The 15,408-nt window shown below is 32.7% G+C and overlaps 1 protein-coding gene across 6 annotated transcripts; it reads right to left on the bottom strand.

The window, feature by feature from the left end:
- Nucleotides 1-7,915: 7,915 nt before the first annotated feature.
- On the bottom strand, nucleotides 7,916-13,240 carry LOC140863796 (protein GRAVITROPIC IN THE LIGHT 1-like). Of its 6 annotated transcripts, none has more exons than XM_073267467.1 (3): nucleotides 13,032-13,240; nucleotides 12,417-12,523; nucleotides 7,916-9,670 (listed from the first exon to the last, which is right to left on the bottom strand). In XM_073267467.1, the coding sequence occupies exon 3, from the start codon at nucleotides 9,668-9,670 to the stop codon at nucleotides 8,312-8,314; it is 1,359 nt and encodes a 452-aa protein (XP_073123568.1). In that variant the 5' UTR covers nucleotides 12,417-12,523; nucleotides 13,032-13,240; the 3' UTR covers nucleotides 7,916-8,311. The 6 variants fall into 6 exon arrangements, with proteins under 6 accessions (XP_073123568.1, XP_073123566.1, XP_073123567.1 ...); XM_073267465.1 differs by having other exon boundaries at nucleotides 12,417-12,532; XM_073267466.1 differs by lacking the exon at nucleotides 13,032-13,240 and adding an exon at nucleotides 12,612-12,723 and having other exon boundaries at nucleotides 12,417-12,532.
- Nucleotides 13,241-15,408: the final 2,168 nt, after the last annotated feature.

Genomic DNA, 15,408 nt, shown 5'->3' on the forward strand with positions numbered 1-15,408 from the left:
AAAGTTTGATACGATATCTCAAAAAGTCAGTATTTTAGTTCGGTATCCCAACCCTAGTCGTAAATAGGTCACTACAACTAATTTCTCATTATATAATGTACAATGTAATGATTATATATATTTTATATAATAGATATATATATATATATATATATTACATTTTGTGTAATAATACATAATTTATATTACATCAAGTTCAAGTTCAAGTTTAAGTTCAAGTTCAAGTCAGCCTAACTTTAATTTCTAGACTTGTACTTGCTTATCACACAATGAAGCCCAATTCAAGGCAAAATATTCACGAAAACAATAACCAAAAAATTTAATCAATAAAATAAAATAAAAGGAAGGTTCAATAATTCAAAAACCTAGACAAGGGACTGAGATAGTGAGATGCTTAAAAAGTTCTACTGGGTTTAAAATGAATGAAGCCCGTATATTACTTGTTGTAAGAGGTACGTGTTACTGGGCTGAAACACATTCCAGCCCCTCCATTTTTCGGCCCTTCAAGATTCAAAAACCCATGATTTGTCACGTCAATTCTATAATATTAATTATCCAAAAAATTGGAAAAATAAAACAGAAAAAAAAAATTCAGGCCAAGTATCTCTTGATCTAGTAATAAGAACGAGACCTTAAGATCCATAAAGCATTGAGTTCAAATCTCACTAATATGAGTGATGTAGGTAGTTTGATTAAAAAACATCTTTCTACTACCATTATAAAACAAAACAAAAAATACACCGGTGATAGCCACTGTGCAAATGAAGTTGTACCGGTGCACATATACCTAGGGTGGGTGTTTAGGGGTCGGATAGCGGGTACCGGACCCGACTTGATCAAGTCGGTTAGTTGTTAAAAATTTTGGGTTCGGGTTAAGTGTCGGGTTGGTCTCGGGTTTTTTCCCGATAACCCGACTTATTAATTTTTTTTTGGGAAATATATATAATATTTTGGTGGATGTGTGCTATAAATGCTGGTTTTATAACTGAATTCAAATATGGTTTTTCGTGGAATATGGAGAAAATAATTTGTGATGTTTTATATCAAATTTTATCGTTGATTTCGAAAAAAGAAAGATAAATAAATAATTTTTTTTAAATACAAGATTGAATTTCGGTACCCGCAGTCGGGTACCCGAAAATACCCAACAATTTTCGGTACCCGACATTTTTGGATCAATTTCGGGTAGCTAAATTTGCTACCCGACCCGAACCCGACACTATCCGACTCGACGCCCACCCCTACATATATCAAATATTAATACTTCAGAGCCTGGTGTGTCAAGTGTGTGCATAGACCATGTAAACGCAAGTCCAGATCATGTTATACCGAGAGTTTTATCTCTCCGTATAGTTTAGTTAATCGATATGTATGAATGTATGATCTCACATGAAATTCATGTAGATCTCATGCATCTAATGATTCTCAAGTTCAACCCAGTGTTTTCGGAATCGGACCGGACCGGCCGGTTCGACCGGTCGCCGGTCGCCGGACCGGTACGGTCCGACCCTAAAAATCGGAAAACCGGTTCAATCGGTCAGAACCGGTCAAAACCGGTCAAGAACCAGTTGGACCGGCCAAGAACCGAAAAACTAAACCGGTTGAACCGGTTTTTCGAATTTTTTTTATTTTTATTTTTTGAAAATTTAAATTTTTTTACTTTTAAACCTTAGATTTAATATTTTTATATATAAATACATTATTATTTGAAATTTCTACTTCATTTAAAAAAATATTTTAATAATTATTGGTTTTTTAAAAAATAAATAATTTATTATTTAAATAATTTATAACTATAATTGATATTTTAAATATATTTACATATTTATTTAGCTTTCAAACTATGTTAAATATATATTTTATGTCTATTTATATAATTTTTGAGTTTTTAAAATTCCAAAATATATTATTTATTATATTAAATTATATAAACAGTTTTTCGGTCCGACCGGTTGAACAATTTTTTTAAGTAAACCGGTTCGATCACCGACCCGGTTATGAAAACATTGGTTCAACCCATCGGGTCTGGGGATAAATTTTCATGACAAAGATATAATAAATTGCATTTTGAATTATGAGTGGTTATCAACATAAATGATTTTTAGACTTTGATATTCACTTTTTTTAAAACTTAAATAGATCGATTCGATCTCTACTTTGTAGCATGCTACGTTAACTTTTACATACTTACAATTTCTTCATCGATCTAGCTGAACGCCCTAGCTAGCCTATATGTTTTTTTTTAAAAAAAAAAAGTATAGTAGAGTTTAATTTCACTTCATGTACAAAAATCTTGGCTTACGGTTGTGCATAAGCGGAAATTGTAATTTGATATAGTATATTTGTCTTTTTACGAGTTTAGTTGATCTTTATATATATTATCGAATTTTAGTTTTAGTATGTTTTTTTTTTTATAATCTTACTTTTTTTTATACGCGGTTCTGATGTGTTAATATAAGTGTCCACATAAATTTTTTTCATGTAAAAAATACTAAAATTGTAAAGAAAATTTTGAAAAATATAGACATAACAAAACTCGATTTCAATAACGCAAGTAAATAACCAACGATATGAAGCGATGATAGGAGAAGCAAATTTATGGATTTGTCAATGCTGTTTCATTCGAACACTGTCCGAATAGTGATCCAACAACGACTATTTTTCTTACACGCAAGATGTTTTAAAAAAATTACCCTTAAATTTACTACCCATTTGCTAGCATCGAATTAAGCCGATCTTACCGTATATTTATGATAGCAATCGAAGAAACAGTCATAAATATCGATCGGCATCGAGCTTTTGATGAATATTTTAATACTCCTTTACCCGTAAATCGCGATAATGCTGGCCTTCTAAAAACAAGCTACTCTCCACAAATACACTTTTTTTTCCTATGGCCATACAGATACGCAAATTCTTTTAATTAAATATAGATACATTACGTAAACATATGGACAATTTAAATACAAGGATATATTATCTCAGGGGAAAAAAATTCATTAGTTATAATTACAAGGAGTTAATATTATTGCACATGTATGTGTGTGCAAGTTTTTTTTTCCCTAGTCGTGATGTGAGATTGTTATAATTGTGTCTCAAACTCGAGATTTCATTTCAAATTTGAGATATATTGTTGTCAAATGAACTATACTATCATCGGAAAATATCAACATACAGATTTACTTTTTCTCATGAAATTGGCTATTAATTAAATCTAATCTCCAATTAAAATAATGTCGAATCTATGTTACACGTAATAATACAACATACTCAATTGATCGTTTGATTGAAAACGTTATTTTAAAACATGAGAGAAGGGATATTCCAAGTATAACACACTATAATAAGATTAATTGTGCAATATTACTTTCTATATTATTTGATTTACATATACGTACCAACATGAAATATACGCCATATTAAAAAGTAATCTTTAAATTTAATAGTTTTCACTTTTATCGTCATTATACTTTTTATAACAACGGAACATACATTCATTATTTTTTGTACGTTATATGTTCACACAAAAAAGTGTCATTAAAGAAAATTAAAATATTCATAAAAATACGGATCAAGCATCTCCATATTTCACTAATTCAAACACTTGACGACATATCGTTAATATATATTTGTTGTGGTAAGAAGTTCACGAAAGCCATTAGCTCTGTTATAACTGGGCATAATTAATTGAGTGGGAACTGGGAACTAGCGTAGAATTAAAATAATTTAATGTTTATCTATTGTGAGTTGATTTTCACCTTGATGACGAACCTGATCTTAAAGGCATGTACATTTCTTTAATTTCAAGGCGTGGAATTACATGTTCTCTACTATTTAATTCATTACAAAGGAATGTCAACCGTGTATTATCAAGATCTTAATTTGGAGTGCGGCTCTTAATTTCATTAATTAATATGCTTATAGTTAATTTTATATTCGATTAGTTTCTTAATTATTCTTTCCAACCCTTTTAGAATTTCGAATCTGCCTAACATTTTGTCTTATTTTCTTGTCTGTATCCCTACATAATTTATGCATGAGAAAGTCAAATCTAAATCAATCTAGCTTGCATAAGATGATAAAAATTGTCGGGCGACTTTTATTTTATTAATTTAATTATGTAGGTAGAGGTAAAAGGGTAGACTTTGAAAATTTGTATACAAGCACATCAAAGAAATATTTGCCGTCGCTAAAATAAAGTGGTTATCGGCTTTTGGCTTAAAAAAAAAAAGAAATAGTTACCTTCAAAAAAATAAAATAAAAAAAGAAATAGTTTTCTGTGTTTTTTTTAAAAATGTAACGAGTACTATTTGGAAAAAAAAATAGTTTTGTAGTAAAAAAAAAATACTACACACTCTAGATTTTTCATCACTTCTTCATAATCTATAAATTCAATCACACTCGTATTTTGCAAACAGTACTCGGTAGTAAAAATTTCCAGTCTAATGCAGCGAAAATTTGTGCAAAGTAACTGAGGAAACGTAGGAGGGGTTCAGTCTATGCTATCCCATCCGGACAGTGCCCAAATGGGGATCCAACGACCCACATTTTTTTGCATTTGAGATGCTCACATAAACATCTCAAATGCAAAAAAATTGAACCCTTGGATGCAGCACATTGATGCTCATGTGCTAGCATAGACTATACCCGTTGGAGGAGGGGAAATTATTATTAATAGCTTATTTTATTTTATTTTATTTTATTTATGGAAGAACTATGAGTTATTTCCAATTTAAACAGCTGGCGGCCGGGTATGAAGCACCCAGGTGAAGACTATTATTTGTGCGTGGTTTATTTATCAGTGACTACATTATGGTATATGTCACACACACATATATATATATATATATATATATATATATAATTGAAAGCTACAAGACGTGAGGAGAAACATTCTTCAAAAGATGTCATTTCCTAGACATCGATCTCCTGACAATGCAATTTCATACCAGTTAGGTTCTGAATATTAATATACTTCGATCCAAAATTTTGGTCGAGAAATTATTCTTGTAATAATATTCTTAATTTGTGAAAATAGAATTAATTACAAAGGGGAAAAAAAATTAAGGACGGCCAATTAATTTTTTAGGTCATTAATTACCTTATCAAATTTTGATTTTAGTACACTAACTTGTAATTCTAGTCTCTTTTTTTCACAATAACATAACCTTAGACAACCGGTATCATTCGGTGTTCATTGGATAAACATCGGGTTAATGAAATAATCTACAAACCACGTTGCATGCGTACTCACGCGTCCAAGAAGGTGTTGACAGAATAATCAAACTCGTGATCTTTATAGCCAAACATTCAGTTACTCTACCAATTCAGAGATCCTACGACGCATCAAAACTCCGACTAAGTAGAATTAAAATCCAAAAATATAACACCGAAACCAAAATCTGAATATTGACAGAAAAATGTAATAAATTAATGGACTACAAAAATTATTTTCAAAAATAATTGGATTATCTCCATCAGATTGGGAAATGTCATGACCATATATGTACCTTATGGAAGGTAGTTTCCCACTTAGTGATTCAATGCCCTAAAAGTTAAGGTCTAATGAGTGTTGATGGATCAAAAGGCATTGAGGGGCCTTTCCTCCATTAACAACACACTCCCTTTCACATTTCCTTAAATATTCCAAGTGAATTGAATGTGCCCCAAAATTCTCTTGTGGCGAAACACTTGGGAACCTACGGCCGGCGGCTTATTTTATCAAATACCAACTCAATTTGTTTTCTAGGTATACTTCCGACAGAATGGTACCTAGCTAGCTATATATTATATATCCAACACGAGCTTATCATTAAATTAATTAAATTCAAATTTGCAAAAAGTACTATTGACTCAGCCCTACAAACAAACGTGTGCATATTCACGTCTATAAATACAATCGTTCCAATTAAAGTTTCTTTCATATGTACTTGCAACAGTTTTGAACTTACATTGATTCCTCAAACGATCCCGTTTCTTCACTTCCTATACTTTTGTTGGGAGAATGGTTCGATTCGGCACTCGCTTGCTCGCGGTTTTTCTTGTTTCGATTTGCTTGTTTCATCATTGCTTGGGAGCTAGGAAGCTTTTGAGCATGGAAGGTGTCTCTAAGGTTACATCTGTCGTGAAAAGCTCGGTGCTTCCGACGGATTCCCGGAACGATGCAGCGAATATTGCCGGTGAAGATGTATCCGTGAGTCAAGAAAAGGGTGTCGATGATCAACCCTTAGATCGTCGTAGTTTGGAATCCGTTCCTAGTCCTGGAGTTGGTCATTGAATAAACCTAGCTAGCTTGAACTACGTGCCTTAATTTCCCCGACGTTAAATTTTCTTGATGGTTTTGTTTATTTATTATGTTGAATGTATACGAGATATATAAGATATGTCAGTTAAATTTGTTACCTTGATGAAAAATGAGGAAACATTACTAGAATTTTTGGGTTGGTCTTATATTAATTAATGTCGGAGTTGTTTTGGGTCTAAATATATATATATATATATATATATATATATATTTGGATATTTTATGATCAGGTGGAACCTATAATTAATTTATTTGATCACGAATCACCGATGGGATCTCAGTTCCTTGATTCCTTTTCCGCATGCATGACGTGCCATTTTCTTTCTCTTTTAATTTTTTGCAAGGTTTACAAATAATATATATTTATATATATATATATATATGTGTGTGAAAAACAATTAGCATGCATATAAACACTCAGCAATGGATAAATGAAAATCGAAAAGAACGTGATTTAATTTTATAAAACAAAACCCTGATTTTTGCCTATAAATAATTGAAAGATGCAATGATATAATAATGTAATTTGATACTTAGAAATTTTATCCAGACTATCACGGAGTTAAAATCATTTTGTCTTAAAAATGATGCACGCGTTGTAAGATAATTTGATAGGGCTTTAGTTAACATTGTATCCAATGCATGCGCTCGCTCTTAAAAATCATTGCATTGTAATTAGATTTATTCAGCAATGATTTTGGAAACTCCTGAGCTAGCTTTATTATTATTATTATTATTATTATTATTATTATTATTATTATTATTATTATGATCATCATCATCATTTAGAAATCCTCCAATCGCTATCTTTAATTCGATGTACACTGGATAAATCTTTGAACTAACGCAATAACTTGCAAATTACGTTAGTCTGGTAAACCGTACTGGATAAACCATGCATGTGTAATAGGTTAGTCCAAGAAAGTGTTGACATGATAAATCAACTTTACTTCTTTTTAATTCATCATAGGGTGTATTTCGAATCAATTACCTATTTAATATATATCATAAGAATCCATGGTTCAATATATAAAAGAAAACGATGATTTTAAAGAAATTAATTATTGTGGACGTACGAAATCATCAGAAGTGCTCGGGGTTTACTTAATTAATTGTAACTTGCACAACATGAATGCAACTTAAATGTTGTATGTATAGTCAAATAGAGAAAACATCGAATTTTAATTTAAAGAAAAACTTGTGGAAATCTGCTTGAAGTTCCGTTAGATTTCGGTTTATACACGATTTTAATTCAGTTTAATTTGATTGAAACTTCCAACTTCCAAGCCGCAAGTCTTATTTTCGATTTTCTTTCCAATATATATATATATAGATTTTTGTGTGAAAGAAAATAAAATTCAATAAAATAAAACCTTAAATATAAGTTATAAAATTACTTTAACCTCAATATATTTCAGAAAATAAATAGTTTGTTCAATTTTGTGAATGAATTGCGTGCAAAAATTTGTTAGTACGTAATGAATAATTAATCGACGAAGAATAATTGACTCATGAATAATGAGGATATATCAGGTAAGATTTTTGCCAAATCATGTCCGATTAACTTAACTAAATATTTTCGAGAGTCTCAATAAATAATACATGACAAAATTACATGATATAAGATTTAACAAAACAATTAATTATTAAAACAAGAGAAATCATACTAAAGCTAGAGAAATAAAATATACTTGTATATGTGAATAATCCAAAAAAACAAACAGAGTACTAGAATGTACAGTTTCCATTTCCAACACACTTAGCCAACATATATTAGCAAAACTTGTGAGACACAGAGCTCTCCCCAAATCCCCTAATCCTTAAAAGTCGCAAAAGGTTCTCACGCCAAGCAAGCCTTGTAATGTAAATCAATCTCATGGAATCATTTGACGTGAAAAAAAGTAACGACAGCAACAAACACAAAGATCTGCAATGCAATCTTTGATGGTATGAATCGAATCTTATGGCATCGCACCAGGCGTCGGTTCGATTCATCATTATCTCTTATCAGCAGAGATAGACATGGCATTGAAAGATAGTCTTTCCGATCTTGAATCCCGGAAACACATTGAAACCCACACGTGGATCAGTTTCAGGCGCGCCATCCGACGATAAGAAAGCCTCCTCGTTGACACTCTCCATTAGAACTTCTGAAAAACGACATCCCTTTTTCACTTGATAGGCAGAGACCTCGGGATAAAAAGACAAAGCCAAGCAATGAAGGAGCCAAACACGTTTTGCCATTTCACTGAACGCAAAGAAGAATGGAGTCTCTGGGATTTCACCCGAACTCACCAGATTCCTCGTATTCAAATCGCCAAAAAGAGAAGCTTCCATTTTGGGATGCACAAGTTTCAGATATTTTGCGCGGCAAAAAGATGCAAACGTTGATTTAGGCTTCAAAGCTAAATAGTCTGCTGGTCTCACAGATTTCATCTCCAAAAACATGTCGAAATTTACGTTGGCTCGTCTTTTATGCTCGGAAGAGGACTCAGGATGGGTAGAGAAGTTGGGATAATTGAAGCCATCGAACATTTCTCTGCATACAAAAGATTCAAATGCAAAGCATTTATGATTCTCTTTCCAAAAGGAAACCCCTAGTTCAATCGAGCTTGCTGCAGCATCCAAATCCCAGTTTGCGGATTCCATTTCGCTAGCAAGCAACCGCACAAAGACCCTTATCGATTTCATTGTTTGCCGAGTGTAAGCGATGAAATGGCTCGGCCTTAAGCTTGATAACTGATTATTTTCAAGTTTAACGAACTGCCCGCTTGAGTTTATTCTCTTCTCGATCGACTTGTTATCCCCATTCACTTCCACCAATTTCTCTTTCAGAAAGGTGATTTCAGAGTCTTTAAGCTTAATTTGAGAGTCCAACTTCTTACTTGTAATCTCGTATGTTTTCAGAAGGCTCTTTTGCTCCTGAATTTCAGACAAAAGTAGACTGGTCTCTAAAGAAGTTTCGTTCAACTGTTTTTTCAAGTAAGATTGCTTCAATTCAGACAAATTCTTTAGCTCCAGTACGATCATCTGATCTGCAGATTGAATCCCCTCGACATCATATGGAAACTGAGAGAATTGCAACTGAGCATATTCAGCTTTTACAGAAGATAAGCTAGCAAAAAGTTTCGCAAGAAACGCTTCCTGAACTGCTCTCTTCTGTCTTTCCTCGTCCTCGTCATTGTTATATAAACTAACAGGCGGATCCTTCGTTGAATTCTTCTTTATCTTTCCATGGGATTTCGTCTTATGAATTCCATCATCTGATGATACACCTGCCACAGCTCGAATGTGTAAAACCTTGGCAAAAGTGCGCGCCAAACGACTCTTACTTGGGGTGACTGCTGAACGTTTGACTGAATCCATCTGAATCAAGAAAATGAAAAAAATGGCAAACTTTGAATTACACATAAAAGAACTTTTTAAATACTTGATAGGTGCAATGATGACAAAAAGAAAAAGAAATGTTTGATATAATGATGACCACATAACTATGCATAATGAGCATTTTCAAATAAAAGGTGACCATTAAAGGCAAATGGAATTTCTTTTTAACTTTCGCCCCTCATGACTCCTCCCTCAATCACAGGGACAAGGAAGAAAAAAGATGGATAGAAGTATAATGACAAATAAAGAGTTAAACATGATCAAATCTTTGACAGTCCGTCGCATGTTGTTTTAAAATTACGTCTGTACATGAGAAACCAAAAATCAAGAAACAAATCTGAAACCAAAAAGCTCAGTTTGGTTTGTGATTTGTTGATGTCAATCTGTGCATTAAATCAGAACATAACCATATATAGCATTTGCAGTTCAAGCCAAAAGACTGAGCTGCGAACCGGAACCAAAATTGCTATAAAACAGAAACAAAACCGAAATTTTTTATATAATATATATGCAATAATCTTTTTTTTTGAAGAAAAGTTGTCAAATTTCTTTGATAAGAATTTGATTTCGAACTTCAAATGCATAAAATCATTTTTTAAAGCAGAAAAAGAAAAAATTTCAGTTTAAAATTCAATCTAACTGAAAATAGAATTTGATTAACTGAAACCAAATTGGCAAATTGCAAGATTTGTTTTTTCATGTGATATTCTAGTTTGGTTCGGGTATGGAAAATTACTCAATCTGAAACCACTGAAACCAGATCGATAAACACCCTAGCTTTAAATTTTTAAAAAGATAGATATGTCTCAGCAAGAGAGCTTTGTGAGATGGATATGAAATAAAAAAAGGGGCAAGAGGAATAAAGGGCTTGCGAAAAGTATGTAACCATCATTTCAAATAATATATTACAATTTACACCAGATAAAGTTTGAAGCAACACAAACCCATGCTACCAAAATTTATGCATTGTACAAGCATTATAACAAAAGAACAATTGGTTTCCTCGGTTTGGTAGAAAAGTTTATTTTGATCTATTCAGAACTACCAGAGCTAACGGTATATGGCCATATATTCGTGTATAATACTTGACAGATCATACTAATTATAACACAGGAAGGTAATGGTGGTTGACCAATATTCAATGTATTATAGAACAAGAGCGAGCTTCAATCCAGGTGATGAACGAATCAAATAACTTGTATATTAGGTAAATAAACTAAAAACAGCATGCATAACACTATAATTGAATTGTTCCTATGTTACTTTCACATGATAAATTATGTTGGAGGTGTGACAAATACAGACCCTGCCCAGAGCCCATAAGTCCATGCAAGAAAACTACACATGGGATTCACTAACAATGGATTTGTTCTCATCTAGTGAAAATAATTAACCCTAGTTGCTAAAATAATCCTACTTATCATCTTATAAAATTATCAACACAAGTTCAACGATTCACGTGGGACGGGATCTCACAAAATCAATATTTAACACGCGTAAACAAAAATGGGTGAGCACACCAAAAGACAAGTGTCTTAGCCTTTCTCGAATGAGTCAATGAGTAAAGTAGAACTGTGCAATGATGCTGGTTCAAAACAACCAAGGTATATCGAAAAACAAATGGCCTAACCATGAGATAAGAGCAATTAATTCACTTCATATAACGACTCGAAGCTAATTCACATCATATAACTGACTTGAAAATGTCGTAATTGCCCTTAACAAAACCTGCAACCAATTGCGGGTAAAGCACACGTGTCAAACAGATCTTGGTGATGAAAGTCGCGGGAAAATCCGTTAAATGATTGGCGCCAGGGACCAACACCACGTGTCTAAGTTGTGGCACAGAGCTGGATCATGAAAGTCGCGGGAAAGTCCGTTAAATGATTAATCCAGTTAATTCAAAACACGATAGTCGCGGGAAAATCCACTAAATGATTAATCCAGCTAATTCAAAACATGACACAACTTAGAAACGTGGTGTTGGCCCCTAGATCCAATCATATCGATAACAACGAAAGCACGATCAGCAAACAGAGGAAGTTCAAAAGAGGAAACAGAGCATTATTAGGCAAAAAAATTGTTCGAGTACTCAATAATGGACATTACACAATCAAGACTTCACATAATTCATTGGATTCCCATGGCCCAATGCACAACAACACCATAAAGCATTCTGCGATTACAGGGCAAGTGAAAGCACACTAGATGGCCACACTAAAAAGAAAAAAATCATAAGGCGCCTACAATCCCAAAGGACCCACAAAAATTTGATCAGCCAATTTATCTTATGTCAGCTATCCAACTGCAAGAAAACAGGTCCCATTGATTACCTAGACAAAGATTTTAACCAAGATTCTAGGCCTGCAATTCACCATCAACGGTCCAAATACATGAAAAGACGCACACTGTAACTTGTGCCAACCCACATCAAAGTCATCCAACGGGTAAAAACTCATCTCCAGAATATGATTCAACAATTGACAATTTTTGGCCCCACATCATATTCACTCGTATCGGTGGTCATTCTCACTCACGTGAAAAATGAAAGTGGTACACGTTAGCGATTGCAGGGGTCTCCGCAGGTTATAAAACTCACCGTACTCCAAACCCAATAGGCAAAACACCATCATCATTATAACGAGCGTCTAAAAATAGCCATTTACTGCTACACAATAAAAATTACTGTCCCCATTCCGGGGAAAAAAAGGTAAAATACTGTTACCTCCAGAAAAACGCAGAGAAACACCAGATTTAGACTTCTATTCACATCAGTGTGAATCCCAAGAAGCAGCAAAACACCAACATCATTCCATAATTGTTATTAGATCTCTGGAACCCCTAAAACCAACGAGCAGAAATCCATTAAGCAAGATTTAATCTTAATAAGTATGAAGATTATAAATTTAAAGATACACACGCGTGTGGGTTTTTGGACGGTCATTGTCCAAACAGGACGGAGAAAGCTAGAGCCTTTACGCGGAATAGAAAAGTTTTGGTCAAAGGAAAAATCAGAAAGAAAACAAGAACCCAGAACACCGAGAGCTTGACTACCAAAAAAAAAATCCAATCTTTTACTGGTTTTATAGATAAAAAATATATATAAAAAAAAATTAATGCAGATGATTCAGTAAAGGGATATAAATAATTTTTTTTTAAAAAAGTTACAAATGGTATGAAATAGGGAATAAACTAATACATAAGAGAGGAAGCTTCGGAACAACGACCATTCCTAATTTTTCAACCCACAAAACCCCTCAGTAAAACACCCCTTTTTCGCGTTTGATCAATAGAAACCCAGAACTCGAGCATAACAATTAACAAAGAAAAGCACGCGAACCTTAGCTGTGGCATAGATTTCTCAGAAATCAAGAACCTTCAAAGATAAGCTTGCAGGGAGAAAAATGGTGAAACTTTTCAATCAAAAGGGTTGGGATTTGCTAGCTAGCTCGTAAGTGGTTTTGTTCCAGTAAAGTGAGATGAGAAACAAGAGAGTTTCAAAGAATAAATTTTTTGTTTTTAGAGAGGGGAGAGGCGAAAATGACGAGAGAAAATGCGGGACAGAGGAATTAAAAACACGGGGATTAATTCTTGTTTAATCATTGTTTATTTGGACATTTTTGTCCTTGGGGTTTGTCAAAGATTCAGCGGTGGAAGATGGTTATTTTGTAAGTTCCCAGGGCTTTGTCTGAAAGACGTGGGTGTGACATAGTGGACGGTGGATATTGTCCCTCGAGTTAAGTTTTTCAGTACGGCCTCCTTTTATGAGCCGTTGAAGCATTAATAATAAGAAAAATATCGAAAGTTTTGTTATAATTAAAGTTATCGTACACAAAAATTGAAAATTTATTGATGTTTTTGATATATAGAAAATTTTAGTATAATAAGATATCGTTTGGTTTATGGATAGAATAATTGAATGATGTGGTACCATATAAAAAATTAATTTTTTAAAAAATTTTAAAGTAATTAATTTATAAATAAAATAATAAAACTAGAGTCAAAACTCTATAAGTAATCAATTTTTAAAACTAATTGTTATCTCAAAATCAAAAAACTCACATGGCCCTTATTTTCATTTTATAAACCAAGGTTTTTTTTCGTAAGAACGGTATAATAATGATATTGTATTAATACTTTGGTATGTTGTAAGTGTTCGGCATAATTTATACACTATTTGGATCACATGATGTGTTGCAAATAATCTGAAATTCCGTTAAAGTGCATAGTATGAACGAAAAAATATTAATCTATATATTAAAAATATTACTTCTTGACGCATTTCATAATTTTAGTTTTTTGAGGTATATTCTTAAAAAATAGTGGGATTATTATGGTATTTAAAAAAGATGGTTTTATCAGCATATCATAGTAAGTTAGTATATCTATATGATGTGTGTTATTTTGTTTATGTAAATTTTTATTAATTTTTACCAGCTAAATACATGTAATACACTTGGCCAATGTAATCTGGAATCGAGATTATGATCAACAAAGGGTCAAATTTAATTAATAATAATAAATTTTATATTAGTATTATGATAAATATGCTCCAACCTTAATTCACAATAATTTTTTCTTTTTTTTCCTAAAAGAATCTTAAATTGGATTGCCTTTGCTATCCATTACGGGGATCGCTTTCCAAATCGTGGATCTCCCTATGCCCAGAGGTCGCTGACATCATTAATTTTTAATTAATCTAACTCGTCGCTTTTAACTTCTTTTAGAAATCGTATTCCTTCAAATTTTCAAGATTTCGGTCAATTTTTTCCTTTGTAAAATAGATTACTACTTTTAACTTTTTGTTGAATTTCGTGGAACTTCGAGGGCATTTTTAGATTCGCGAAAATAAAAAATTAATAATAAATATTCGCATAATCTCGAAATTATTACTAATATTATGTAGTACTTACTTTGCCAATAAAAAGTTACCATACATACTTCATCAATCATTGCTATTCTCGGAAAGCTCTTCATCTTTTTTTTTTCTATTCTTTTTTTAATGGTAGATCTTAGTAGTCTCATGGATATTTATTTATAAATTTATTTTTTTTTTACGGAAACTTGTAATGCTTTCTTAATGTTGCAAAAGTTCTAGAGTTACATAAGTCTATATAGCCACAAAAAAAAAAATCGCATACACCCAAAAGAAAAGTGCATGAAAATAAAAAACAAATTTTGTCAAGACCTAGTTTAATTTAAAACATGGTATCAAAGCCCGAGTTCCCGTTATGTGTTGGACGGCCCATAATTGGCCACCCGTACCATAGTTGGCCACCCATTTAATATATCAACGCTCCATTCGTTTCATTTCTGGGCGTGAGAGGTGTGTTGGTGTATTGATTTATGTCTCACATAGGTTGGCTAAATAATCTGGACCTCTTTATATGAACAAGGGCAAACCTCACCTTTTGAGCTAGTTTTTGAGGTGAGTTAGGTCCAAGTTTAATTTCTAACAGCGTCACAACATTGATTATCCTCCTAACATGGAAAAAACGCTACTGAAATAAGAGCACAACGACTCTATTTCTAAAGCACATGACCCAGTATAGCTTAAATCATTTAATGGCTCTGTGACTACTTACACTGCTATAAGCGAGTTTGAGAACTCATGAAACAAGTTAATCGTACCCGATCTATATAAAGATCCAAAATGAATATTTGGGGCAAACAAATAATTTTTTTTTCATGAATCGGATCAAACAAGAGATCTGTCT

The sequence above is a fragment of the Henckelia pumila genome, chromosome 4, assembly GCF_033568475.1.
Source record: "Henckelia pumila isolate YLH828 chromosome 4, ASM3356847v2, whole genome shotgun sequence".
NCBI classification, from domain to species: domain Eukaryota; kingdom Viridiplantae; phylum Streptophyta; class Magnoliopsida; order Lamiales; family Gesneriaceae; genus Henckelia; species Henckelia pumila.